The sequence below is a fragment of the Aythya marila genome (assembly GCF_965140915.1).
Source record: "Aythya marila genome assembly, chromosome: 16".
NCBI lineage: Eukaryota > Metazoa > Chordata > Aves > Anseriformes > Anatidae > Aythya > Aythya marila.
The window spans coordinates 1,193,072-1,218,708 of record NC_139057.1 but is presented as its reverse complement, the minus strand read 5'-3'; the positions used below and the strand labels follow the sequence as shown (position 1 = coordinate 1,218,708).

General features: G+C 65.5%; 2 protein-coding genes across 2 annotated transcripts; both read left to right on the top strand.

The window, feature by feature from the left end:
* Positions 1-9,585: 9,585 nt before the first annotated feature.
* Positions 9,586-15,732, top strand: RSPO4 (R-spondin 4; the record flags this gene model as incomplete). Its single annotated transcript, XM_082773425.1, has 5 exons — positions 9,586-9,664; positions 12,249-12,437; positions 12,614-12,757; positions 12,847-13,032; positions 15,595-15,732. The coding sequence occupies 5 exons, from the start codon at positions 9,586-9,588 to the stop codon at positions 15,666-15,668; spliced, it is 672 nt and encodes a 223-aa protein (XP_082629551.1). The 3' UTR covers positions 15,669-15,732.
* Positions 15,733-18,215: 2,483 nt separating this feature from the next.
* Positions 18,216-25,617, top strand: ANGPT4 (angiopoietin 4). Its single transcript, XM_082773122.1, has 9 exons — positions 18,216-18,835; positions 22,142-22,297; positions 22,484-22,605; positions 22,889-23,121; positions 23,616-23,731; positions 23,902-24,003; positions 24,081-24,247; positions 24,720-24,850; positions 24,953-25,617. The coding sequence occupies exons 1-9, from the start codon at positions 18,539-18,541 to the stop codon at positions 25,111-25,113; spliced, it is 1,485 nt and encodes a 494-aa protein (XP_082629248.1). The 5' UTR covers positions 18,216-18,538; the 3' UTR covers positions 25,114-25,617.
* Positions 25,618-25,637: the final 20 nt, after the last annotated feature.

Here is a 25,637-nt window from a genome sequence, read left to right as displayed (position 1 = left end):
CTCCACGCCTCCCTCCTGTGACACTCGTGGCGAGGCCGGGGACACCCGTGGCCCTGTGCCACCTTCCCGTGCCGTGCCTTGGCCGAGGCGCTCGCCAGCCCCGGCCCTTTCCTCCCCCTGCTGTGGTTTCGGTGTTTCGGGGGCTGGTGACGGCGCTGAGCCTCCGCTGCGCGCCCGGAGAGAGGAGCTGCCCGCAGAGGAACGGCGTTTTAAACAAATCAGGAGTATTAAAGCTAGCTTTGTTTCTATTCCAGCTCCCGAAAATTGAATTTGTTAGTGGCATAAACAGGATATAAAGGGCTGAAAAGGAGAAAAAAAAAAAAAAAGAGAGAGAGAGTGGGAAGCGCTTTTCTCCGTGGCTTTCCCTGCGATGGAGGAAGCGACCTGTGGGGACCACATCACTCCTGTTCGTTATTAAAATCCCATTCCTAATCGTGAGCAGACCCTGCTGCCCCGCTCCCTTTCTCCTTCCCTTCATTTTGGGTTGGGATTTGGACGCCCCGGTGCCAGCGCAGGGCCGGGGAGGTTCAGCAGGAGCAGTCCCGGTGCCAGCACTTGGGCTGGGTCCCTCGGTCACCAAAGCCCGCAGCCACCCAGCACCACAGCCCTGCCCCGGGACCTGCAGCACCCTCTGGGCTGAGCCCCCCTTGGCCAAAAAACCTCGGACAGCTTTAGGATGGAGTGTAGGACGGCAGGATGCGGCCACCTGCAGCCCAGCTGCCCAACTGAGCTCTGCTCCCCATTGCACAGGGGCTTTGGTGACATTCCCAGCCCGCTTATCCTTCCTCCCCCATCAGTGGGAGAGGGATCAGTGGTGGATTTATTTATTTTTCCCCAAAAAATACGAAGATGGGCTCTACCACTGGCCCTGGGGATGCTCAGCCGGAGCAGGGCCCTGGGGGGCTGGCTCCATCCAGCGTGCCGGGGCTGCTCCTGCCGCTCCGGGTTTTCATAAAACAAAGGTCTTCCCTTCATGATTTACACACTTTCCTTTTTTTTTTTTTTTCCTCCCCAAATTCCCGTTGGTTGGTGGTGCTCCCTGACGTCAGCCGCGAGCGGGGCCAACTGCCAGGTGGTAACAATTTTCCTGAACATCGACTAAATATAATTATCACTCTATTTTCACTTCGGAAATATTAAAGCTTGTGTCCCTCCTGTTATTAATTCTGAGAAAAGCCCTTACGGGTCACCGTGACTCACGGTGCCGCCCCGCTGCGCCGTGCCGCCGGCCCCCTCGGGGGTGACGGGCTCGTGTCCCCAAATCCCTGCGGCACCGGCAGCCACCGCGGCCACGGGGAGCAGGGCCAGGGGACGGGGTGTCCACGGGGGGAGGATGGATGAAGGGTTTGGGGACATGAGAGGAGGAACCTGCGTCCCCAGGGAGGATCCAACACCCCAGTTCCCATGGATGGGGCGCAGGACAGCCCGAGGGGGGCTCGGTGAGCTTGGGAACAAGGGACAAGGACCAAGAGGGGACACACCTGGGGGCACGGCAGGGCAGGGGCTGCGTGGGGTCAGCCTGGACTAGCCCCCCAGGGCAGCACCCAGCCCCGTGGCTGGCCATGGGCCGTGCGGTGCGCATCCTTCTGCCAGCGGCACGCGGCCGATCCAAGGGCTGGCTGGTGGCGGGCCCTCAGGACACGCCGTTTCCTTCCAGCTCCCTGCCCAAAAAGCATGGCCAAATTCCTTCAGTTTGGGGCCAGGGCGGGCAGGAGGAGAGGAAGCAGGGAGCCATTCGTGTTGGTCCTGCTACAAATTGGATCCTGCTCCCGGCAGCCTGCGCCGTATCGGGTTTGCGGCCGTGCGCTTCGAGCCGCGGGTGCTCAGCGGGGGAAGCAGCAGCCCCGGTGACCCCCCCGGTGCTGCCTTTGTGGGGTGGGCTTGTGGGATCTGAGCACCAGCCAAGGCTCTGAGCCTTCATGCATGTTGAGCTGTCAGGGTTTGCCTTCCCTCGGGCACCCACAGGCAGAGCTGCCGGTCCCGGCACCGCACCGAGCCCCCCGGCCACCGGCACGTGCCACAAGCCCTGGTGCGGCCAGGAGAGCCCCGGGTGTGGGGACCACGAGCACTGCAGCTGCCTCCGCAGCCCTCCCCGGGCTCTGCAGTGTCTGGGGGGGGGGATTTCAGCATCCAGGACCACGATCCTGCCCAAAGCCTTTGTCTTCTGCTGAATTCCTCCTTGCGAGAGTCATCCGCTGGAGTCAGAGGATTTACCCTCCTGGGGAATGATGTGCGAGCGAGAGCTGTGGAGTCACATTCAAATTATTTGAAAAGGGATCGGGCTTCTGAGTGTTGAATCACGTGGAGCCAGGAACACTCATCTGACTGATGCCTCCATCTGTCTTTCCCAATAGTTTCCTTAAATAGCATAAATATTAAGAGAAATTCAACTGGAATTTGGCATAAATGGTTCTTAGGAGACCAGAAGAGGGCCAGCTGCTAAAATACCACTGGCTTGCTCCCTTCCAGTTACAAACACATGATTTTCGCTGCTAGGAAAGCCAGAGGCAGCTCCTGGCAGTGCCTGGCAGAGAGGAGGATGCTCCGTGGCCGCTGATATTCAGCTTTGTGGCACAGAACATCGTGGCCATGTGTGAGCAGCACGGGCAAGGGGCACTCAGGAGCAACAGCAGCAAAGCCACCTGCAGCACACTCCAACGTCCCCGTGTCCCTGCAGCTGGCCCTGTCCCACCACCTCCCTGCACTTCCAGGCTGCCCAAAGCCAGACCTGCTGCGGGAAGTGCCCCCGGGGCCCCATCCTGCTCCCCGGAGCCCATTTCCCTTCTTCTCAGAACCTTCCCGGAGTCCTGGCACGGCTGGGGAGGCAGGAATTGCTGCAACAGGAGGAGCTTTCCGACCAATTTTTTTGCAGTGCTTCAGTTCCCCGAAGCTCTCCTCTGCCTTTCGCATTTGGTTTCATCTCTGCTCAGCTCTCCCAAAAAACCCTCAGGCGACCGCCAAGCCGGGAGATGGGTTTGTGGTCCGGGTCGGCGCGGGGCACTTCCCACACCGAGCTGGTCTTTACTTCGTCCAGCCAGCTTTGCGGCTTCTCGACTTCCAAGCAGAGCTTGCAGGATTTCAGTAGCACATGTGGGAAGGAGATTGCTATCGGCTGTGAGCCGGCCTTGGCGTGCGATCACTTGTGGAAACGCCGGGGACCGGGGGCGCTTTCCGCGGGGCCCCAGCGCCGACGCTCTCCCGCTCCTCAGAACCAAACCACCCCCAGCTCCCAGCCCTCCCGTCCTCCTCCCTCTTCCACCTGCCGTGGCGAGCACCGAGCTCGTGGCAAGACATCTCCAAACCCTGCATCACGTCCCGCCGGCACCACACCCCATGCGTGCGGCCATCCCCGTGCAGGATCTGCCCCGGTGCCACCTCGCCGTGCCCTTCCCCGAGCCCGCCGGTGCCACCCGGCGCCGAGCCCGGCCCGCGCCAGCCGCCGTCATGTTTTTCCCATTCTGACAGCTGTACGGAAATTGGAAGGCGACGCTGACATGTGTCAACAATAACCAGCGAACAAGCGCCGAAGGCGGCGTCTGTCCCCACCACCTAGAGGAGGCTGGCCACTCTTGGCTCAAATCACGACAAGTTGCGGCTGGGAAGCAGGAGTATTGTTTCAATTATTTCCATTATATAAAGTCAAGCCATTTAATATATTCTGCCTCAAAGGGGCTAAACTAAAGAGATAAAATAAACACTGGAAATCTGCTCCGCTGGCAAGGAGGAGGAATTTGGTTTCGACACCAAACCTTCGCTCCCACCTCTCCGTTCTCCTTTGCTTTCCTCCTCCTGTTTCCCTTCTCCTCCCGCTGCCCCTCTGCCTTCATCACCTCTCAAGACCAATTCCATCTCTTGGATTCGCTTCTGTTTTGGCAGCCGGGCTGCTCGGAGATTGTGCAGCCGCATCAGCGGCCAGGAGCGAGCGGAGCTGGCCGAGCCGCGGGCTGGCAGGAGGGGAGCGGGAGCTGCAGCCCTGTCCCTGCGGGGGGACGAGGTGGAAACCGGGCCCCCAGGTCCCATCCGAGCTCCGGATCTGATGGTTTGGTGTCCCCAGAGGGACCAGGGGGAGGCAGGAATGGGGCCCGGCCCTGGCCATGGTGGGAGGAGGAGGAGGAGAGCGTGCCATGAGGATGCGGCGAGCTGCTCCACACGCTCGGCTGACTCACGGCGTCGGTGCTGCGGTCAAGCTGCGCTCACGCCCTGCTGGGACAGATGACTTCTTCCAGAGGGCTGCGAGCATCTCAACAGCTTCGCTTGCCCAAGCCCACAGCAAGGGGCTCTGGCTGATCCCACCCCGGCCCTGCTCTCCTCCCTCACTGGGTCTCGCCAGCCCAGGTGTTCCCAATATGCCGCTCGTGTAAGGGCAATAAACCCGCAGCTCGGCCTTCCCGGCACGTTTCCCTGCACATTTGCAGGGCGCAGGGCTCAGCCATCCCCTTGCAGGCTCGTGGTGGTGCGGGACGGCCGGGCAGGGCCCCGGGGGAGGCTGGTGGCCAGCAGGAGGTGGCGGTGCCGTGGGATGCCCGGCGAGGCCGCGGTGCGGCGCGAGGTGGAGCCGGCGTTTCGTAAGCGCTGGGGAAAGGGCCTCTGCCGAGCTGGCGCGGGGAGCGGCTGTGAATTTCCATTCCTGTGGGAAGTGGGCTGCCACCGTCCAAGCATCTGGGGTTGTTATGATGGGAGAAGAATGCCAAATATTTTTCTTCCTTATCCACTACCATCCGTTGAAATCCTCCCCTGATCAAACCCATATTCATCGCTTTGGATGCACGAGGGCCTCTGCTTTCAGCGAGCCGTCCCTCCCTGCAGCCAGCCCCGCACGCACGGCTGGAAACCTGGGGAGACGGCGACGCCTCGCCCACGTCCCTCCACCCCTCCGACGAGCTCCTGCCCTCGTTTCCAGCCGGCCCCACCAGGACTCTTTGCCACTCCGCTGCCTCGGCTGGGTGCGTGCCCGGTGCCGGTGCCCCCGGCTGATCCACCGTCCCCTCTGGAGCCCCAGCATCCCAAAATCACCCGTCCGGCACGGCGGCAGGCACGTGCGCCACGGCCCCGGTGTGCACGTGCCTCTGGGCCGCGCGGGGAAGCAGGCGGTGCTGCCTTGGAGGGCCACCAAGATTTTCCAAAGATGAAAGCGTGCTCAAGTGTCAAACAAACTTTCCAAATTCTCTTGCTGGACATTTTCTCCCTGGTGCTTTGGAAGACGGTGGAGGAACATTTCATTCCCTCCGCGCTGGCATGGTGAGGAGCTGCATGAGGGAGCTGCTCGCTGCCAGTGGCGCCCGCGGGCTCAGCCTTTGTTCCTCGCCGGTATCATCTGTGAGTCAGCTCAGCCGCTCTGGCCGGGGCCCCGGCCGGGCACCTCGCCCCGGCAGCCCCAAAACGCCTCCGGAGAACAAAGAGGTAACAGGCGCCTGATTAATTAGCGGACAACAAATCATCCCTTCCCACTGCAATTTTCAGAGGAGTAGTCATAAATAGGCAAATTAAGGAAAATGACGGGATTTATCTGCTCCTTCGTGGACACTCAGCACCCATCGCGGGCTCGTTAGCAGCAAAGCGCGCAGCCGGCACAGTAGCACTGCTTTGGTTGGCAAAGCCTCCTGGTGCTATTGTACAGCCAGAGTGATGAGCTGAATGACTCGCTGCGTGCCGTCCCCGAGGACCCATTGCTAACGAGAGCTACCTAATTAGCAGGATGCAGCACGGGGCATGGCCTCGGAGGCGGGGAGCAGGGCAGCGATGCTGCGGCCGGGGCGCGGGTGTCAGGAGCCTGGCTCAGCCCCTCGCCCTTCCCCATCTCCCCGCTGCTGTGGCCAGCAGGGCTGTGCCATGCCCGGCAGGTAGGGGCTGCTGGCCACGGGGTTTTGAGCTTTAATACATAAAATGTGTTATTTACAGGCAAACTGAGCGGCTCCGTGGAGGAGCGGTGCCTGGGCACGGTGCTGGCTTTGCACCGTGCCAGCGGCCAGCCTGGGAGATGCCGCTGGCTTGGGCTCCACTCGCTCATGCTGGAAGAAAGAAAGTGTTACCCGGGGAAGGGGCCCTCTCCTGGCCCTTTCACATCACCTCCCTTCCAGTCCCAGATGAGGAGAATTGAATTCAGCCTGCCGGGAGCTAGGCTGGGGCGAGGAGCTGCCAGTGGCCAGGGTGCAAGCCGAGCTGAAGCCGGGGCTGCCCTCGGTGATGTCTGTCACCTATAAACCCGCAGCAAACTCCACAAAACTCATCCATACTCTTCTCTCTCTCCAGGCTGCAGCTTTTGGCTAACGTGAAGGTGGAGCATCGTCCCAAAATCCCCTTGTCGCGCCGCCGTGGCCACCTGAACTTGTCCCTCTCCAAAAGTGCTTTCCTGCAGAGGCCAGGGCTCGGTTTCCTTGCCCAGGGGAGCGGAGGGGCTTTGCTTTTGCTTTTGCTGCCCTGCTGCACGATGCTCTGAGCAAAGGCAGAGCAGGGAGCTGCGTTGGGGTTTGGGGTTTGCATCTCCAGTCCCCCACACCACGGTGATGGGCACGGGCTTTGTCTGACCCACTGCCAGCCACCCTCGGAGCTCTGCACGCTCCCAGACGGGGCATTTCTTGGATTTCCCTGTGCCACCGAGGAACCATGGTTTATTAAGGCAGAAACTCCCCGCAACAAGCACGCAGAGGGGAAGGTTCGCAGCTTCCGAGCCCCGGCACTGTGACCCCAGCCAGCGCTCGGGGTTGTGGACCCAAGCACGAGGTGCCCGGTGGTGGGAGCAGGATGAGGATGAAGAATGAGCTCGGCCGTGCCCGGAGCAGAGCCCCGGGTGCCCTCCCGGTCCCGCGCACGTCTGCTGCGCGCCGCCACGCACGCGCAGGCGTGGGGCCCCCGCCAGCCCACGTGGATCCGCGACGGGGGCGCATTATTGCAGGCATGTTTGTTTATGGAAAGTAATGCCGAGCCAGATGCTGAAAACCTGCATTTTATGGGTAATTTTTCAATTTATTTCACATTGGCATTAGAAAAAAAAAAAAAAAAAGAAAAAAAATCACACAACGAAACTAAAGCGATCCCAACCATTATTACTCCTGGTTTCCTATGGCAAGGCCAAAGGGGTCTGAAACGGCTCCTTTGTTGTCTGAGTCGTTAACTCCTTGGGAATGAAACGCCGTGGTGCCGAACGGGAGCAGCAGAGAGAAATATTTAAGGGGGGGGGGGGGGAGAAAAGGGGAGCAGGAGGGAGAAATTCAGGTGGGAAACGGAGAGCAGCCCCGACGAGCCCTCCCTGGGCAGGGCTGCAGGGGCAGGAGGGAGCACAGCAGCCGGGGCAGCCGCCTCCTCGTGTCCCCAATCGCCCCCAAACCTGCTCAGATTTGGGGCAACAGCATCCCCTCCAACCCCATCAGACACTGAGGGACACCTCCACCACGGCCCCGCAGGCACCGCTCCCCAGTGCAATGAGTTTGCTGGTGCTCAGCGGTCCCAAAAACCCATTTATTCCCCTCAAGGTGGAGCTGCCCCACGGCATCCCAGGCCCCAGGTTTTGGGTACGGGGCAGGCTGGGCTCGGGGGGGCCTGACCTGGTGGGAACGGCACCTGCGTCGGGAAGCTCGGAGCATCCTGCGTGCAGATGCGGCGCGCAGACATGTGCAGGGGGTGGGAATTAACCCGCTCCAGCTGCCTTCAGCCTTGTCTGCAGGATGTGAGCAAATCCCATTAAAACTGGTGCATCTGCGAGAGGGAACCAGACAGAAACTCTCCTTCGGGCGGCTGGAAGCCATCGGGACCGGGACGGGCAGCACCGTGCCGGATCCGCAACAGCCCCATGGCCGCTGCAGGCACCGGGGAGCGGGTGCGGGTGGGAGAGCCGGGGCTCAGCAGCACCCTGACCCTCCCAGCTCCAAACCCAAATCTCCCCGTGGGGCGAGAGAGGATGCAGAGCGCTCGCAGAGCCACCTAGGCACAGCCAGCTGCTCCAGAAAGGCTGGATTTCCCCCCCCAAAAAAGGTAGGGGAAAACACTCGGCCCTTTTCCCTGCTCGCCACAGCTGGTTGGGATGCGGGATGGGAAGGTGGCTCAGCATCCCTCCCAAGGGTCCTGAGTGCCCTGGGCAGGATTTCCCTCTCCGGGGGGAGGAGAGCAGCTCGCTGTGCTGCTTTGAGCTCGCTGGTGCCGGGGGTGGGCGCACGGCCAGGGGCAGCCATCAGGGTTGTCACCGTGGGCCACCAGGCCACTGGGAAGCATGGCTCCTGGCATGGGGCTGGCACGCGTGTCCTCGTGGCTGGATGAGGGCACGGAGCTCCTGGGATGGACACGGAGCAGCACAGGAACCCCTCGTGTGGCCATGGTCACCTTCCAAAGCCACGTGGGGGCCACGTGCACCCCACAGGGGGCTCGGAGGGACGCAGCCGTCCCCAGGAGATGCTGTCCTGTCCTGAGCCCCCATGGGGCAGGGCAGGGGCAGGGGGGGACCCGAGTTTCTGCACCACAGCCCTGGCCACCCCCATCCTGCAGCCCTGTGCCCTCCCTTGGGCACGCTGAGACCCCCGCCGGGGGCATTTGGGGTGGCGAGGGGCGCAGGGAGCTGCCTGGGAGCCAGGTGCTGCGAGGCACAGCTCGGCTCGGCTTGGCTGGCTCAGTTTGGCTCGGCTCAGCTCAGCTCAGCTTGGCTGAGTTTGGCTCAGCACGGCTCAGCTCGGCTTGGGTTGGATCGGCTCGGCACGGCTCGGCACGGCTCGGCACAGTCCCACAGCGTTTGGCACGGCTTGGCACGAATTGGCACAGCTTGGCACGGCTTGGCACGGCTTGGCACGGCTCGGCACAGCTCGGCACGGCTTGGCACGGCTCGGCACAGCCCGGCACGGCTCTGATCGGCCCGGTACAGCTCAGCACAGTCCCTCAGCTCTCCTCACGGCTCAGCACGGCACAGCTCGGCACGGCTCGCCTTGGCACGGCTCGGCCCGTTCCCTCATCTCTCGGCGCACCGAAGCCAGCCTCCCCCCCCCACCCCCCCAGCTCCCCGATCCCCCCTCCCCGCCGCCCCCCGCCCGCTCCTGGGCGTGTCCCCCCCGGCTTGGCCCCTCCCGTGCCGTGCCGTGCCGAGCCGTGCCGAGCCGTGCCGGGGGCTTCTCCGTGCCCCCGCAGCGGGATGGAGGCGGCGGGCGGGGGGCGCGCCCGCTCCGAGGCTGCGGCGGCGGCGCCGGGGCCGGGGGTCGCGGCCCGGCCGTTTGCGGGGCGCGGGGCCGGGGCCGGGGCCGTTTTGTCATCGCCGGGGCTTGCCGGGGGGGGGTCGGGAGGGGGGGGGGGGGGCGGCGGGGGGCTGGCAGCGGCTATAAAGGCAGAGCTCCCCCGAGCAGCCGCCGCTTGCCCGGCACCATGAGCGCTGCCCTGCCCTGGCGGCCCGGGGCATGCCCCCCGCCCGCGGCTGGGGTGGTGTGAGCCCCCCGCCCCGCTCCGCGCCGCTCTCCTCCCGGTTTTCCTTTCCTTTCCCTTCCTCTCCTTTTTTCCCTTCCTCTCCCTTCCCTTCCTTCTTCCACCGCCTGTCGGCAGGCCGGGGAGGGAGGCGAGCCCGGCAGCCGCTCGGATGCTGTGATTTCTCGCCGCCCCTCAACCCCGGCTGCCCAGATGCCGTGGGTAACCCTCATGGTGCTGCTATTCATCAGCTCCGTGGAAATGCTCGCGCAGAACCGCTGGAAGAAGCAAGGTAGGGCACGCGCTGAGCCTGGCTCCCTCGTCCTGCCCAGGTGCCACCCTTGGGTGGCTTCGGGTCCCCGAGGTGGAGCAGGAGGGGTGCCACGGGGGGTCAGCTCGCCCCCCGGGGCTGTTTCCTACATCTATGCCTGGAGAGGGCAAGGCTCAGCCCCAGCGGCATCACCTGCCTTGTGCCAGCGTTGTCCCACCCCGGGGTGGCGGGGGACAGGGGGCAGCTGGTGGCACGGGGACCAAAATCACAGCCCCCCGGGGCAGGGTGTGGGTGGTGGGCGCAGGGCGCAGCGCGGTGCCGGTGCTTCTGCTCGATGCATGGGGTGCAAAACGTCCTGGGGGGATGCTCGGAGGTGCTGCAGGCACTGCTGTCCCCTGCCCCGTCCTTCCCCCCGAGCAGAGGGGCTGGCCGAGCTGCTGCTTGGGTGTCCCAGGGCCGTGCCGGGGGGCACGGGCTCGTGTCCCCTCCGTCGGGTGGTGCCACCGCAGCCTGGGCTCTGCGGGGTGCGGGGATAGGGCTCCCTTTTTTAACTGGTGCTGGGGCAGGGATGGGACCTTGCGAGCCTTTGGAGGCCTCGGGCTGGAGCCTGGGCAACTTTCCCCGTGTCTGTTGGATGTTGCTGTAAGATGCCAGCGCTACGGGATGCGTGAGGGCCTCGGGTCCTCGCGGCACCCATGGGTCTGCGCCTCAAATGTGCGGTGTCTCCCCCCTGTACGGGCTCTGCTGGCTGCTCAGCTCCTGCCCGGTGCCCGTCCCAGCTCAGCCCCGTGCCCAGCAGCTGCCACCGTGCCCGGGGAGGTGAAGCCGGGAGCTGCCCCTCATTTCCCTGCTCCCATGCTCTGGGTGGGGGCCCCGTGCCGATTCCAGGCTCCGCCGGCTCTGCGGCAGCTCCCCGGCACCGCTCCCGGTGGCAGGAGAGAGACAGGAGGAGAAGAAGGGCTGGGAGCAGCAGGCAGGGAGTAAAAGCTGCCCGGAGCCCTCCCTGGAGCTGGTTTTAAAGACGGTGGCACGGATGTCGCTGCCACAGCTCGTCCCGTCCCATGGTGGGGCTCCGCACCTTCCCTGCCCCAGCTGGGTGTTGGAGAGAGAGCAGGAAAAAAAAAAAAAAAATCATCAAAAAGAATCAGGGAAGGGAAAAGACGCTCGTAAATCCCTGGGTCTCCTGGGATGCTGCTCCGGCTGCAGCCAGGAACACAAATGTTGTCAGCGTTTGGTAAATATGTAACGGAGACCATAACAACTTAATGGATCCAAGGTGCTTCATTAGCGGGCTCCCAGCACACGCAGCCTCCTGGCCGCAGCGAGTCGCGCCGCGCCGCGCCGTGCCGCTGCGCTGAGCAAGCCCCTGGCCTCCAGGGGTGAGGGGACCGGGATGATCGGGCTCGGGGGTGGCTGCGTGGCACAAGCAGCACCTGGGAAAGCCGTGCCGGAGCCGTGGGGTGTCCCCTGAGTGCGTCTCCCCGCCGTGTCCCCAGCCCTGAGCTCCCTCCCTCACCCAAGGGGTCCGAGACCATGTCAAAGTTATTGCCCTTCGCTCGTGTTCTCGGCACCCTGGCACGTCCCAGATGCTGGCCCCAGTTTGCTCCCAGTGGGATCCAGTCCCTCATGGGGCTGCCCCCCATGCGGGGGAAGGCGGTGGCTGTGGGCCCTTCCCCAGGGCTGTGCACCAGGCTCCGGTAACCGCAGCCTCCAGAGCTCTGCTCTGCCCAGGGCAGCCTCCTCCTTCAGCCTTTGCTGTGTCCAAAAAAAAACCAAAAAAAAACAAAAAAAACCAACATCTTAACGCTGTGAGACCTGCTAGCAGACAGCCTGGGCCCCGAGCACGCACCACCCGTGTTCCTGGCGCTGTCGCTGGCTGTACAGCACGAGCTGTTGCTCGGGGGTGTTAAAAGCGAGCTTTCCGTCCCAGAAAAGCCAAACAAACTCTTCCAAACACCAGCGGGTGCAGCAGGCGCCTCGCTGGTCGAGCAGAGGAGCCCTGGGGGGGCCCTTTTTGGAGACACCCCACTATTCTGGGGGTGCAGAAGGACCCCGTTGTGTGGGTGGGCAGCGAAACCAGCGGCTGCCCTGGTGCTCCGGGCTCAGTCACCAGCTCCTGAAATGCCCCCGGGCCACGAGCATCTCCCCGGGCTGTGACTCTGTTGGGGAAAGCTGGCTCTAGGGACAGGAGGGCACCTCCAGGTGCTGCCGGCGGCATGGGGCTGGCCCCTCTCCTTGTCCCCGTGTCCTTGTCCCTGGGAGCAGACCCCCCCCGGGACCCGCTGCCCCCCGTGCAGGTCGGAGCGCGGCGGGAGCAGCCGGGGAGGCGGCGGCGGCGGCTCTTGAGCCACCAGACAGATCCTTATCGCGGCTCCACTTGAACGTTTCCGAAACGCTCTTTGTTCCCTTGACATATAACAGGCAGCAGCCAATTAACCCGGGTCAGGGCTCGTTTCTCCCCGCCGGCTGCTCCGGGGGTCAGCGCCCTGTCGGATGCCATGGCACGGCTGCCCGGGCTGGCACCCGGAGCTGGGCGCAGCACGGAGGGATCCCCGACCCCGCCGTGCCCCCCGCCGCAGACCCTCTGCCCCGCTTGTCTCCGCAGTGAGCGCTGGCCTCTTTGAGAACTGCACGGGCTGCGTCCTGTGCTCGGAGGACAACGGCTGCATCACCTGCCACCACCGGCTCTTCCTGCTCATCTGGAGGGACGGCATCCGCCAGTACGGGATGTGCGTCCACACCTGCCCCCCCGGCTACTTCGGCGTGCGGGGTCTGGAGGTCAACAGATGCACAAGTACGTGGTGTGTGAGCCGGTGGCCCCTGCGCCTCCGAGCACCCCGGGGTCCCCTCGCTGCCCCTCAGCGCCTCTCCCAGCCCAGAGCTGCGTTTGGGAAGGGCGCCGGGTCCCTTTGCGCACCGGGGCTGGTGGCTCGGAGCTCGCCCCCAGCTCACAGCACCCCTTCCCGGCAGAGTGCAGGTCGCCCAGCTGCGAGAGCTGCTTCAGCAAAGACTTCTGCATGAAGTGCAAGGAGAAGTTTTACCTGCACAAGGGCCAGTGCTTCCGGCAGTGCCCGCCCGGCACCGCGGCGCAGCCCGGCACCCGCGAGTGCCAAGGTAAGCGGCGCCCGCTCCCCGCACCCCACGGCTCATCCCAGCGTGGTGTGGCCACCGTCCCCCTCCCCGTGCCCCTTTTTTCCCCCCAGAGACGTGCGAGCCGGGGCCCTGGGGCGAGTGGAGCGCCTGCACCCACGAGGGCCGGACCTGCGGCTGCAAGTGGGGTCTGGAGACGCGGGTGCGCGAGGTCCTGGGCGCCCCGCGAGAGGAGGGGGCTTCGTGCCCCGCGCTGCTGGAGACCCGAAAGTGCCGCCTGAGGAAGCACTGCCCAGGAGGTGAGCGCGGCCCCTCCTGCCCCCCGCAGCCCCCCGGCTTGGCGCCCCGCCGCCGCTCTGCCTAAAAGCGAGGAGCCCTGCGGTGGCGGGGGGTCCTGCGGGGTTGTGGCCGGCCAGCCTGGATCTCATCTCCCAAGCATTTGGAGGCCGGTGGCTGTAAGCGTGCAGTTCTGGAGAAAGCTGCCTTCCCAGGCACATGTGCTGAGCAGCCCCGGTGCTGGCGCCGGCGGGGACGAGGCTCCCCCTGCCCCGTGAGCCACAGCCCCTGGCACCGGCTGCTGTCCTGCCCGCCTGCGAAGGGAGAGGCAGGGCCGAGGCTTTCTGCTTGGCAATCGCAAATAGAGAGGCGCGAGTTCCTCGGGGGAAATACCTGCAAAAATCCGCAAAATACCAGAAAGCCACGTGGAGCTGGAGGGCATCACCCCGGGGGGATTTGCAATGGCCAAGGTCCCCAGCCCACCCTGGGATCCGTCCCCAGGGCTGGGCACCATCCTGTCCTCCCCGGTGGCTCTCCCTGACGTTGTCTCCATCCCCTGTCCCCGGGGGCCCTCCCATTGCTGTGGCACCGCAGTTCCCTGGCTCGGGGGTCCCCAGCTGGGGGGCTGCAGCGTGGGGGCTCCCCGGTGCCCCTCTCAGCGCCCAGCCGGCGGCGCGGGCACGGGCACGGGGATGGCGATGGGAACCAGGAGGAGCCTGATGTCATTTTTGGACGCGAGCGGCTGGGCTGAAGCTGTTCTAATAAATCTCTGCTTAATAACTGGCAGAAAGACAGATTGCATGAGATACCGATCTGTGGGCCTTGGAAGGAGATCTGAGCCCCCGGCCTCGGCGCTGGACAGCTTTGCGGTGCGGAGCCGTGGGTTCGCCGTGTATCTACACGGCAGCGGCAGGGAGGGCGCGACCGAGGAGAGGGGTGCGAAGGGGAGAGGAGAGACGGGTTGGAGGAAGGTGGGAACAACAAAAGCTGGGCGTGCTGGGGCTGCGGAGCCAGGAGAACGTCCTCATCTGGGCACCATCCATCATAAATAACGTTGCGGTGCTGACAGCGCGGCGGAGCTGATTTCCTTTCCTGCTCAGGCCCTGACTCGCAGCTTCGGGGCGCCAGGTGGCAACGATTTCGGGGAAGTTTGGCTCCCTCCCTGGCTCTGCGGCCCCTGGGCCCTTGAAGCTGGTGACAGGTTGATGTGGCCAGCTTGGCGGTGGTGCACGAGGACGGGCGGCTCTGGAGCACGGCGTCCCGCGGCGCGCTGCCGGGCGGCTGACGGCGTGTGCCTGCAGCGCCGTGCCCAGAGCTCGGTGCCACCACAGCCACCCCCGTGCACCCATGGGGATCACAGTTTTTGGGGTGCACCGCATCTCACGGGGTGACTTAGGCACCCGCTCCTGCCCTCTGTGAGCCCCGAGGCCGTGGGGATGGGGGGCACCGCAGGGCTCCCCGCTCGGGTGGGGATCAGCTCCAGAGCCAGGTCTCTCCCCAAAACAGCCGAGGGAAATCCCCCGCAGCGCGGTGAGGCTGGAGGCAGCGGCCTCCCCGTAAGCAGGGCAGGAGCAGCCCCCTTCGTGTCTGGCAGCCCAGCCCTGGGCAGCCTGCTCGGCGTCCCCGCCGCGGCGGAGCGTGCGCCTGCCCTCGCTCCCAGGCTCCTGTCCCGACCGGCCGAGTGCTCGGTTATGGGATCCAGATGCTGGAGGACAACGAGTTCACTTGATGCAGCCAAGACACCCCAAGACCCGGAGAGCCGGAGGAAGGCGCTGCCTCGGCCCCAGCCCGGGCTGTGTGATGAGAGATTTGTGCTACCACTTCTGAGCCGTCGTCCCCGGGCAGCTGGAAGCGAGAAGCATCTGTGCTTGGCCGCAGCACAAAACCGCTCACGCTGCTGTAAATCTGCCTTGTGTTCCTGCCGCGCTCTCCAGACGCCTGGCATTCGTGCTGTGCCCTTTCCTTTGTGGGTGGCAATTGTCTGGGAGATCAGAGCAGAAAAACAGAGGCGGGCAGGAAAAGAGATGGAGCCCTCGCAAAGAACCAGCGTCAGCAGCGCCGGCTCCCGCCGCGGGGCCGGCCGTGGGCCTCGTGCTCTGCGCCCCCCGGCTCTGGGATGGACACAGGGGCAGAAGCTGCCTGGTTTGGGGTCCCCAACCCACTCCAAGGCATGAGAAATTCATCCATCAGAGCCCACAGTCCTGTCCCGTGTCCCGGTTTGTTTCGGTGTCTCAGCGCCGTCCCCATCGACCCGCGGAGCTGGGAGCTGGAGGGGTGCTTGGAGAGGGGTGGGTGCACCCAGAGGCCAGCCACATCCCACCCTCAACCCTTCCTGGCCCAGCTGGGGGCTGTGCTGTGCAGGGTTTTGGGGCTTTGGGGCCTTGGGGATTTGGGGATTTGGATCTTTGGGGCTTTGGGGTGGCCGTTGTCCTGCTCCTGCTCGCGGAGAGGTCGGGGTCTCTCCGGGCAGCGCCCGCTGTGGCTCGAGGCAGAGCTGGCCGTAACCCCCAGCCTCGCATCAGGAGGCTCTCCGCTGCCCGGCCCCAGCGAGCGAGCCCTCCTTTTCTCCTTCTCTTCTCTTCCAGAGAAAACCAAACCCAAAAATAAAGGCAAAAAGCGGCAGAAGAAGCAGAAGACAGAGCCGGACGCGGGCACCTAGCGGCGCGGGCACGGCGAGGCGAGCTCCCCCTGTGCTGCCCTGCCCGCGTCGCCCCGGCTTCCCAGCCACAGAAAATTGCACAATTTTCTCTCTCTCCACCCCCCCCCCCCCCATCCCCCTTTCTTTTCAGGCAATTTATGGCCTGTAAAACATTTCCTTTTCAGAAAATCTAATTTGCAGTGTCCAAAGCAATGCCTCGGGGCTCGGGGAGGGGGGTGGCTCCTTTTTTTTGTTGTTTTTCCCTCTCCCCCTGCCTGCTCGGCCCCTTCCCTCGCTGCAGCCGGGTGAAATGGGGCCGGGGAGGGGGGTTCGACCCTGCTGATGGAGGTGACGCCTGCCCCCAGCACGTCCCCTGGGCAGGGAGATGTCCGTCCCCACGGGACCCTGACTGCGCTGGGGTGCTGGGGACCTCACAGCAGCCCAGCCCGGCCCTCAGCATCTCTCTGGTCCCCTTGTGGCACATCCATGGGCCAAATCCTGCCGGCCTCGTGCTCACAGCCTGTGGAGAGCTGGGTGAGCTCCGTGCCGGGCGTGAGCTCAGGATTTGGGGGTGTCCCTCCCCACGCACCCCGGAGCCACCGGTGCCAGCCTGGGGACGCCCCCCACCACCACCAGCCCGGCCACGCCACCAGGATCGACCTCGTGGCCCCCTCCTGTGGGTGCTGACCCCGTCCCCATCCCTCTGACCCAGCCACCGTGCGCTCAGCGCCCAAAAAAAACCACGCAGGACGCGTGTGTGGCCCGTGGAGAAGCACCTCGGCACGTTTCAAACGCGTTTTGCTCGAACTGCTGCCCTCCCCGGGGGCACCTCTGTGAATATCCTGGGTCTGGCTGCTCCATCCCTGCTCCCAGCATGGGACCTGGGGGTTATGGGGGCTGCGGGGCCTTTCCAGAACAGGAGCGCTGGGTGTCAGCATCGAGCCAGCCCCGGAGCCTCGCTCGCAGGCACGGGGCAGCTCCTCCGTTTGCTTTCTGTCAAATAAAAAGCGTCGAAGCCTCCGGCATCCGTCGCCTCGCCTCGCTGCTTCCCTGCCGCTGCAGAAATGGTTTCCACGAGGCATTAAACCCCAGCCCCACGCCTCCACCCCAAAAGTGGTGGGGTGAAAAAGTGGCCAGCGCCTGCCTGGGTCGACCTGGGACCCCTCTGAACTGCCCAGGCCCTCAGGAACTGGGGGGGGTTCCTGGGGAAAGATCTTGTTTTGGCGTTTCTCTTTGGAGCAGCAGCAGCATCCCGTGGTGTCTGAGCCAGCAGAAGGAGAAGCAACGTCCCCAGGACCCTGCCCCTTCCCCAGGTGCTGCTTTGGGACCTCCAGGGCTGGCTCTTGGGGTCCTGTAGGTGGGATCTGGGGGCTCGGGGCTGCTCCGGGTGGCCCCAGAGGCCGGCAGGGGGATGCCTGGGGGCTCCCGAGGAAGCTGAAGATGCCCTGGAGATGCTGGGGTGCTGCTGGCAGGAGATGCTGGGACGGGGCAGCACCATGAGCAGGGCACGAGGACATCGAAAAAAGTCTCTCAGCTGCCCCTTAAAACCAGCTGGGGTCCCCGCTATCCAGAGGGGCCGGAGCACCCCGTGACCACCACAGCCCCCCCCCCGGTGCTGCGTAAGCGGGCGGAAAACCCTGGGAAGGTGGCCGGGGTGTTCCTGTGCCGAGGGATTTTTGCTCTGCCATGCCAGCCCGTCCCCACAGCCAGCCCCAAATCTCCTGGGACAGCTTAGAAATAGCCCGGCACGTAGCCTGGCCCCCGTGGGCTCCGCGCCAGGCGCTGGGGCCCCGCGCTGGCCATGGGATGGCTGCGCCGCCCCGCGTGGGCGCACGGCACAGCCTGGGCTGCAGGGGCATTTTGTTTTATCCCGCACCCCGGGGTGGGTTTGGGGTGTCTCCAGGCCACCCCATCCATGGGGCAGGCGGAGGTGGGGGTCACCAGGGTCTGCACGGCACCTCCTGGGGCTGGCAGGGACGTCCCTGTGGCACTGCGGGCAGCGTGCGCCCGGATTTGGTATATCACAAGTGGAATGGGGGCATGGTGTGCGTTTGGGGTCGGCCCCCCAACACTGAAATACCCCTATGAGGCTGGGGGAGACGGGATATCCAAGGATGTCCCCGTCCCACGCAGCTTGGCCACCCCAGCAGCTGCTCCTTGCTCTGTGGGGCCGGGGTCTGCATCCAAATCCTAAACCCTAAAGGGGCAGCCCGAGCCCCGTGGGGGCAGGAGGAAAACGCTGGCTGAACCCCAAACCCCACATGGGATCCAACCGGGTCCCACCACCCTCCACCAGGTCCCCAGGGTCCCCGCGGGCTCGTCCCACGGCCGCAGCAGCCGAAGGCAGCGCTCGGCTTCCTCCCCTGATATAAATAGCTGCAGGCGGGGGGAGCACGGCCCGGGGGTCCCAAGGGTGACAGGGGGCAGCGAGGGCGGATGGGGTGGGACCCTCTGGGAAAGGGACGAGGGGCTTGGGGCCGGGGAGGGCACGGCGGGGACGTGGGGGGCCGGGGGGCCAGGGGTGGCCGTGCGGGGAGGGCGTGCGGCCGGACTCTGCGTGCGTGAGGCATGGAAAGATCACGTGTGAAACTTGATCTCCCCGCAGCGGGCTCGGAGGAGAGAAAAAAAGATAGAAGTATTGTTTTTAAACAGATTTTTTTTTTTTCCCCTTTTGTTTTTCTTTTTCATTTTTTTTTTTTCCCTTGCTGAGCGAGACCCAGCCTAGCGATAAAAGGAGGCCGGGGCGGCCGCAGCCCGCTCAGAGCGCGCCGGGAGGAAATGCCGAGGGCGCAGCGCCGGGGCTGGGCGCTCAGCACCCACTGACCGACTCCTGGCACCCGCAGCACCCTTGGGTGCCGGGGTGAGGGGTTCCCCGTGCCTGTACCCGTGCCATGCGGGCGCTCGGCTTCGTCCTGGCGGCGCTGTGCGCGGCCGCAGCCCAGCGGCGGGCGCTGGATGGGGGCGGCCGGCGGCGTTTCCACCGCGTGCAGCACGGGCACTGCAGCTACACCTTCGTGCTGCCCGAGGCCGACCCCGTTCCCTGCCCTCCCGGCGTCGCCCCCGGCCCCTCCAACGCGCTGCTGCAGCGGGACTCGCCGGCCGGCACCGCGCACGCCGCCCGCGGGGCTGCCCAGCGCCTGCAGCACCTCGAGAGGATCCTGGAGAACAGCACCCAGTGGCTGCTGAAGGTAGGAGGAGGCGGCGGGGTGGGTGCCAGGGTGTGAGGGGAGGCGGTGAGGAGGGTGGTGGGGAAGGGGTTTGCCCCCCCCCCCCCCCCCCCGCAGCTGCCCTACACCCACCGAAGCCGCTTGCTGCGGTCAGCTCTGCGCCTTCCCCGCTGGGCTCAGCCCCAGGGCCTGATCCTGCCCCAAATTTTTCACCAGAGGGGATGGAGAACAAATTTGGTGCCACAAATGCCACTGATCAGCAGTTCTCTCACCGCCCTACATCCCCCTGCCGTCCCCACCACGGGTCCCCTCCTGGTGCCCACCGCAGCGGTGGTGCCGGGCACCCCGTGGGGCTGAGCTCTCCCCGTCCCGGCTCAGGAGGGGACCCCTGGGTCACGGGGACCCCCACCCACCTCGGGGACCCCCACCCTGGGTGCTGCTGCGCCCCCCCAGCCCCGGCCCCTTGGCGCGAGGCAGGAAGAGGTTTTTCCTTTCCGAGGTCTCTCCCGGCGCCTCCTGACCCCGCATCTGCGGCCGAGCGAGCGGCCGCCTGCGTCACACCCGGGAAGAGCTCCCGGGAGGCTCCCCCCGGGGCCACGTCCCCGCGGTGCCCACGATGGGGACGGGGCGAGAGCCTCGTCCCCGGGTGCCACCCGCCCCCGAGCCGAGCGGCACCGCCGGGGACGCGGAGAGCGGCAGCGGGCACCCGTGGGGACACCCAGCACTGTCCCTGTCCCCTCCCCGGCTGTCTCAGACCTCAAATTCCTCAAAAGCTGCACCCCAGCTCCCCTCAAAGCCAGCTCTGGGTGCTGCAGAGGGAGCGGCGAGGCCAGGCTGGTGGTGATCAATGCCCCCCGCTGCGGGGACGCTGCTCCAGCAGCGCTTGCGCACCTCAGCTCCGTGCAATCCCGGGGTCCCTGCACCCTAGGGTGCTGCCATGGGGCCCGCTGGGTGCTGCTCAGCCCCGCTGGGTGCTGCTCAGCCCCGGAGCAGGCAGGATGAAGCCGCAAACCTGAGCAGCTCTGGGCAGAGGTGCCCAAAATCACAGCCCGGGAGCAGGGGGCAGCGGCCGCTGCCCGTCCCCTCCCGCAGCACGGCCCCTCCAGCACAGGCAGATTTTTTTTTTTTTTTTGCCTTTTTTTTTTTTTTATGCTTTTTGCTTTCTTTTTCTGTTTCTTTGCTTTCCTTATTTAACTGGAACTGCGCAAGGAGGCTTGTTTTGGTTGGACTCCAGGCCTGAACAAACAAACCGGGCTCGAAGGAGGCACCGGGTTCGGGGACGGCTTGTAAACAACGCCAAATCCCCGGCTGCCAGCGGGGCAGATTCACGCTGTGCCCTGGCCCGTGGCTCTGGCAGGGCCCCCCCCAGCCCCTTGCAGGGCTCCCCACCCCACCAACCCCCTCCTCTGCCACCACAGACCCCGCTGGGGACACTGGGTGCGGGGCCACCCTCTCCACGCAGCCGAGCGCAGCCCAGGAGGGACAGCCGGGGACACCAGTGAGGACGTGGCACGCGGACTGGTGGCACTGGCCGAGGACGTGGGTGGGCACTGGGTGCCTGTCGGTGCCACCAACCTGACCACGGGGCCAAGACCCTGAAGGGACTGGCCCCAGTGGCAGCCCTTTTGGCGACGTGTCCCCAGCGTGGGGACAGCGGGGTGGCCGTGCCGCGCTCCCGGCCGGTGGTCGCTCGCTGCTTGGTTTTGCTGCTGGGCAGAAATTTTTGTGCAGGCTGCGAATTTTGGGCAGTGCCCGATCTTGGTCTCCCTGCACCAGGCTTGAGCAGGGCTCAGGACAAAACCTGGGGCTGATCCTGGGCTCGGGAGCAGTGCTGGAGCCGAGTCCTTGGTGTCACACCGCCAGGAGCCACAGGGATGGGACCAGCACCAGGGCTTGGTCCCACTGGTGTGCGTCCCCCTGCCCAGCTCCCCCTGTCCCTTCCCTGCGGGGAGGGGACCCTGTCCCGGGGCTGGCTCTGTCTAGGGAGCTTTTTGGGGTGACCCACAGCCCCACGGCCCCCTCCTGGGGTGACCCCAGCCCCTCTTCAGTTCTTTTTCCTTAGGCAAAGCCATGGTTGGGGGCTCCCCCAGAAGGGTCAGGGACCCCCAAAAGAGGCAGCTTGCAGGGAGCAGCCGGGGCCAGGGCTGGGGCTGGAGCCAGGCTCTTTCTCAGCCCCCCTCCCCGTGCCAGCCTGACCTTTTCCACGGGTATGTACTGCCCCGCGCTCAGAGGGATGTTTGTTTTGACAAAAAAAAAAAAAAAAAAAAAGGCAAGATCGAGAGGGAGAGGAGGCCTCCCCGAGCCCTGAGAAGCAGCAAGATTAACGACGTGGTTAAAGGGAAACTCTCCAGCAATCACTCAGCTGGGGAAATGTTTTCCAGACCCGGCTCTCAGACGCTCCCCGCTTCCTCCCCGCGAGGGAAGCCCTCGGGGACCTGGGCGCAGCCCGAGGTGCCCACGCTGGGATCCTCCTTCCCCCCCCAGCTTCACCTTCCAGCCCCTGGGGGGGGGTTTACATCATTTTTTCTGCGCCTCCAGCCCCCCAAGTGCTCAAAGAGGGGTGATTTCACTCCACCTTGCACTAACAAGTGCGGCGAGGGGCTGGGCGCCCCGGCACCGCCGTGCCACGAGCACCGGGACCGGGGGCTTTCCTTGCACCAGCTCACGGGGAGGGGGGCCAGGAGCCACCTGGATGCGGGGGCGCGGGCAGCTCGGGACCCTCGGAGTGGGAAAGGGGTCGGGTTGGGCAGCCCCAGCGCGGGGCCGCGTTCCCAGCGTGGGCGGCAGCGCGTCCCTTCCGCTCCCCACGGCCCCCGCGGGGCGGCCGGGGGCTGCAGCCCTCGGCGAGGCTGTCACCCCGGAGAGGGGCCCGAATGGGAAGCTCACGGCGAGGACGCCAGAAATAGAAACCCTCTGGGAAGCGCCCGTCCCCCGCGGGCTGGGAAAGCGGAAGATGTTTCGGAGCCGTGTCCGCAGCCGGCTGCTTCCCAGCCCCGAGCGCTGCCCCGCCGTGGGGCAGCACCGTGTGCCGGAAAAGCTGCTGTCACCGCGGCTGGGGACGATGGCAGGGAGATGCCACCAGGCTTGGGAAACTGGGACAGCTGGGCCAACGCTGGTGCCGATGCCGAAGCTGGTGCCGAGGCCAATGCTGATGCCAAATCTGGTGCCAAAGCCAAGCAGGCTGCTCCGAAGCACCCAGGAGGGGTCGTGCCATGCTGAAACCCTCCCGGGCTGTGCCAATTTGGAGGACGGAGGCTGTGGTGAGGCTGGGTACGGGGTGAGCTCCCCGACTGACCCATCCCATCCCATCCTCGCTGCTCTCTGCAGCTGGAGAGCTACATCCAGAGCAGCGTGAAGCCGGAGATGGCGCAGCTGCAGCAGACGGCGGTGCAGAACCAGACGGCCACCATGCTGGAGATCGGCAGCTCCCTCCTCAACCAGAGCGCCGAGCAGACCCGAAAACTCACCGACGTGGAGGCCCAGGTAGGTGGCAGCGGCAGGGGCACTCGGTGCACTTGTCCCCGTGCCCCTGCTGCCCCCAGGACCGCCCCAGGGGCAGGTTTTGTGCTGCTAAAAGCGGGGAGATTCCCCGAGGTGGTGCCCAGGGGGCTGCCGCTGGTGGCTGGGGACCCCGCTGCCCACCCCAGCGCTCCCCCTGCTCCCGGGCAGGTGCTGAACCAGACGTCGCGCATCGAGATGCAGCTGCTGGAGAGCTCGCTGTCCACCAACAAGCTGGAGAAGCAGCTGCTGGTGCAGACCAACGAGATCCACAAGCTGCAGAGCAGGAACAAGTAAGGGGCCGGGTCTCTGGCTGCTCTCTGGGAGGGCTGGAGCCCCTCCAGGGATCCCTGCGGGTGGCACAGCCCCATCACAGCCCCTTCGGCCTCGGTTCCTCCTTCACCTTCACCCTCCCTCGCTAAGGGCACCCACGAGGTAGAGAATTGCCAGGTGCCCCCGGGGACGGGGACAGCTCGCAGGGGTGCCGGGGATCCACAGCCAGGGTTTGGGGCTGCTTTTTTCCCCACTCAGCCCCTCGCATCCCTCCCCCGTGTCACCGCCACGTGTCCCCTTCAGCATCCTGGAGGTGCGGGTGCTGGAGATGGAGGCGAAGCACCAGGCGGAGCTGGCGGGGCTGCGCTCGGAGAAGGAGAGGCTGCAGGTTGTGGTGAGCCGGCAGAGCGGCACCATCGAGGACCTGGAGAAGTCGCTGCTGGCGGCCAGCGCCAACTCCAGCCTGCTCCAGAGGCAGCAGCTGCAGCTCCTGGAGGCGGTGCAGGGCCTGGTGCGCCTGGTGGCGCAGGGCAGAGGTGAGCAAGGAGAGGCAGAGGGACTGGGGGGGGGTTTGGGGAGGGTGGGGACCCTGTGCTGGCAGCTGCCCGGCTCACACAGAGGTGATTTCACCCCAAAAAATGAAGAATCCAAAGAGAAGCTCAGCCTCGTGCCCCCATGGGAAGGGCTGGCACCCACTTCAGAGCGCACACCAGCCGGGGATTTGGTTTGGTGGCAGCGTGGCCACCCCCTCGCCCAGACGCACAGAAATGTCACCAAAAAAAGGAAAACCAGGGGACACAAAAAACATCCAAAGGGAGAGGAGAAGAGCAGAAAAACCAGGGAGGGCTGCGGGACCAGGGGGGGCTCTGAAATCCCCTCTGCCCTCTCGCACGGTGGGAAGCCCCAGTGCCACCGGCAAGGTGGGGAGGGCACCCCAGGGCCCTGCACGTCCACCTGCGTGGCATGGGGCTGGGACAGGCTGCACCCCCGGTGCCCCCCCTCGGTGTTAACGCCTCCCCCCTGCCCCCAGCCTTGCTGCCCGGGGAGGAGCAGCTCTTCCAGGACTGCGCCGAGCTGCGCCGGGCCGGCTTCCACACCAGCGGGGTCTACACCCTGCACATCGCCAACCTCAGCGAGCCCAAAAAGGTGAGCGCAGCCCGGGGGGGGGCTCCTGCTGCAGCACCCAGGGGTGCTGCTGTCCCCAGGAGCCACCCGATGCGTGCAAACCCCGTACCAGTGGCACCACCAAGCCTGAAGTTGGGGCGTCCTCGGGCACCCCCCGAGCCAGGGGCTGAGCTCCTTGCTCCCCGCTGCAGGTTTTTTGTGACATGGAGACGGACGGCGGGGGCTGGACGGTCATCCAGCTCCGTGCCAACGGTAGCCTCAGCTTCCAGAGGAGCTGGAGGGAGTACAAGCAGGTCTGTGCGGGGACGGGGACGAGCTGGGGCACCCCCGTGCCCACCGCCCGCGCCCACCCTCCCCGTGGCTCCCCCAGGGTTTTGGGGACGCGGCGGGCGAGCACTGGCTGGGCAACGAAGCCGTGCACCTGCTGACGAGCCGGGCGCCCTACGCCCTGCGCGTGGAGCTGCGGGACTGGGAGGGCAGCCAGGTCTATGCCCACTACGGGAAGTTCCAGCTGGGCAGCGAGAGGCAGCTCTACAGGTAGGAGAACGGCGGCGAGTTGTCCCTGGCCCCCGCAGCCCCCAGGACTGGCACGGCTCGCTGCGGGTGCCCGGGGGACCCCGGGTCCCCAGGAGGTTGCAGGGTTCCTGGTGGGGTTTCGCTGGGGTTCTCTGCAGATTTCCTCCCCGGGGATGTGGCTGTGCTGCCTGCTCCTTCTTCCCCCTGGTTCTCGAAATCCCCAAGTAGATTTTGATGCCTGAAGTTGCATTAAAACCGAGGGATTTCCCACCCCAGCAGGCAGCCGGCACGCTGGCGGCCGCTCGCCGCTCCTCTCCAAAAGGGCTCGTCCCCAGGGTGCTGCATCCGTGTCCTCGCGGGGTTGCCAAACCCTTGTGGTGCCAGGGACAGGGGCTGGGGGGCAGAACAGAGCCTGGGGGGCTTTTTAACCCCCTCCCCAAAGCATCTAGCGGGTGCTGATGGCTCGCCCGGCGCGCGTCGCCCTCGGCCGCAGGCTCTCGCTGCAGGACTACAGCGGCACGGCCGGGCAGCAGAGCGGCTTGGCCCTGCAGGGCACCAACTTCAGCACCCGCGACGCCGACAACGACAACTGCCTCTGCAAGTGCGCCCAGATGCTGTCGGGAGGTGAGCGGGGAGCTGGGGCTGGGGTCCCGAAATCACCCCCCAAAAAACCTCCCGGCGCCCGGCCCCGCAGCACGCTCCCGCCCCGCTCCCTTCCTCCCGCAGGCTGGTGGTTCGACGCCTGCGGGCTCTCCAACCTGAACGGCATCTACTACCCGGCCCGGCACAACATCCGCAAGCTCAACGGCATCCGCTGGCATTATTTCCAGGGCCCCAGCTACTCGCTGAAGGGCACCCGCATGCTGATACGGCCCGCGGGCTTCTAGCGTGCCGCCGGACCCCGTGCCGGCCCCAGACCCGTGCCAGACCCCGATGGAACTGAGCCACCCGGCTGCAGGAGCTGCAGGGAAGCTTTTCCCCCAGTTATTATTCCTCACTCTTCTTCGTCTCGTCCCCTGGGAGCCCGTGCGGAGCGGCGGCAGGGCTGGGAGGGAGGCGCTCGCCGTGCCGAGGAGCTGGGGGCTGCGGGACCCGTGGGGGCTCTGCTCAATCCGAGCTTTGGTGTACGTAACCCGTCCCTTCCCAGCCCAAATTCTCACCGTCCCCACGTGTCAGTGGGGTTTCTGGCTGCCCCCACCACATCGAGCAGGTACGGGTGGCTGGGAGCCAAGGGGACACGGCTGTCCCCTCCTGCGTGTGCCATCCCCGTGCCAGCCGTGCACGCTGGGCGCTGCTCCTCGCGGGATGGGGCTGGTGGGAAGGGACAGGGGCGTCCCTCGAGGCACAGGGGACATGGGTCTGGTGTGATGGGTGACAACCCCGGGGGCTGGGGGGTGCTGGTGGGGTCAGC

Bases quoted from the DNA above. Each gene is read 5' to 3' on its own strand.
- ANGPT4 (XM_082773122.1), top strand. From the start codon at position 18,539: ATGCGGGCGCTCGGCTTCGTCCTGGCGGCGCTGTGCGCGGCCGCAGCC. The intron at 22,606-22,888 runs GTAAGGGGCCGG...TGTCCCCTTCAG, and splicing joins AAGCTGCAGAGCAGGAACAA to CATCCTGGAGGTGCGGGTGC. The intron at 24,851-24,952 runs GTGAGCGGGGAG...TTCCTCCCGCAG, and splicing joins CGCCCAGATGCTGTCGGGAG to GCTGGTGGTTCGACGCCTGC.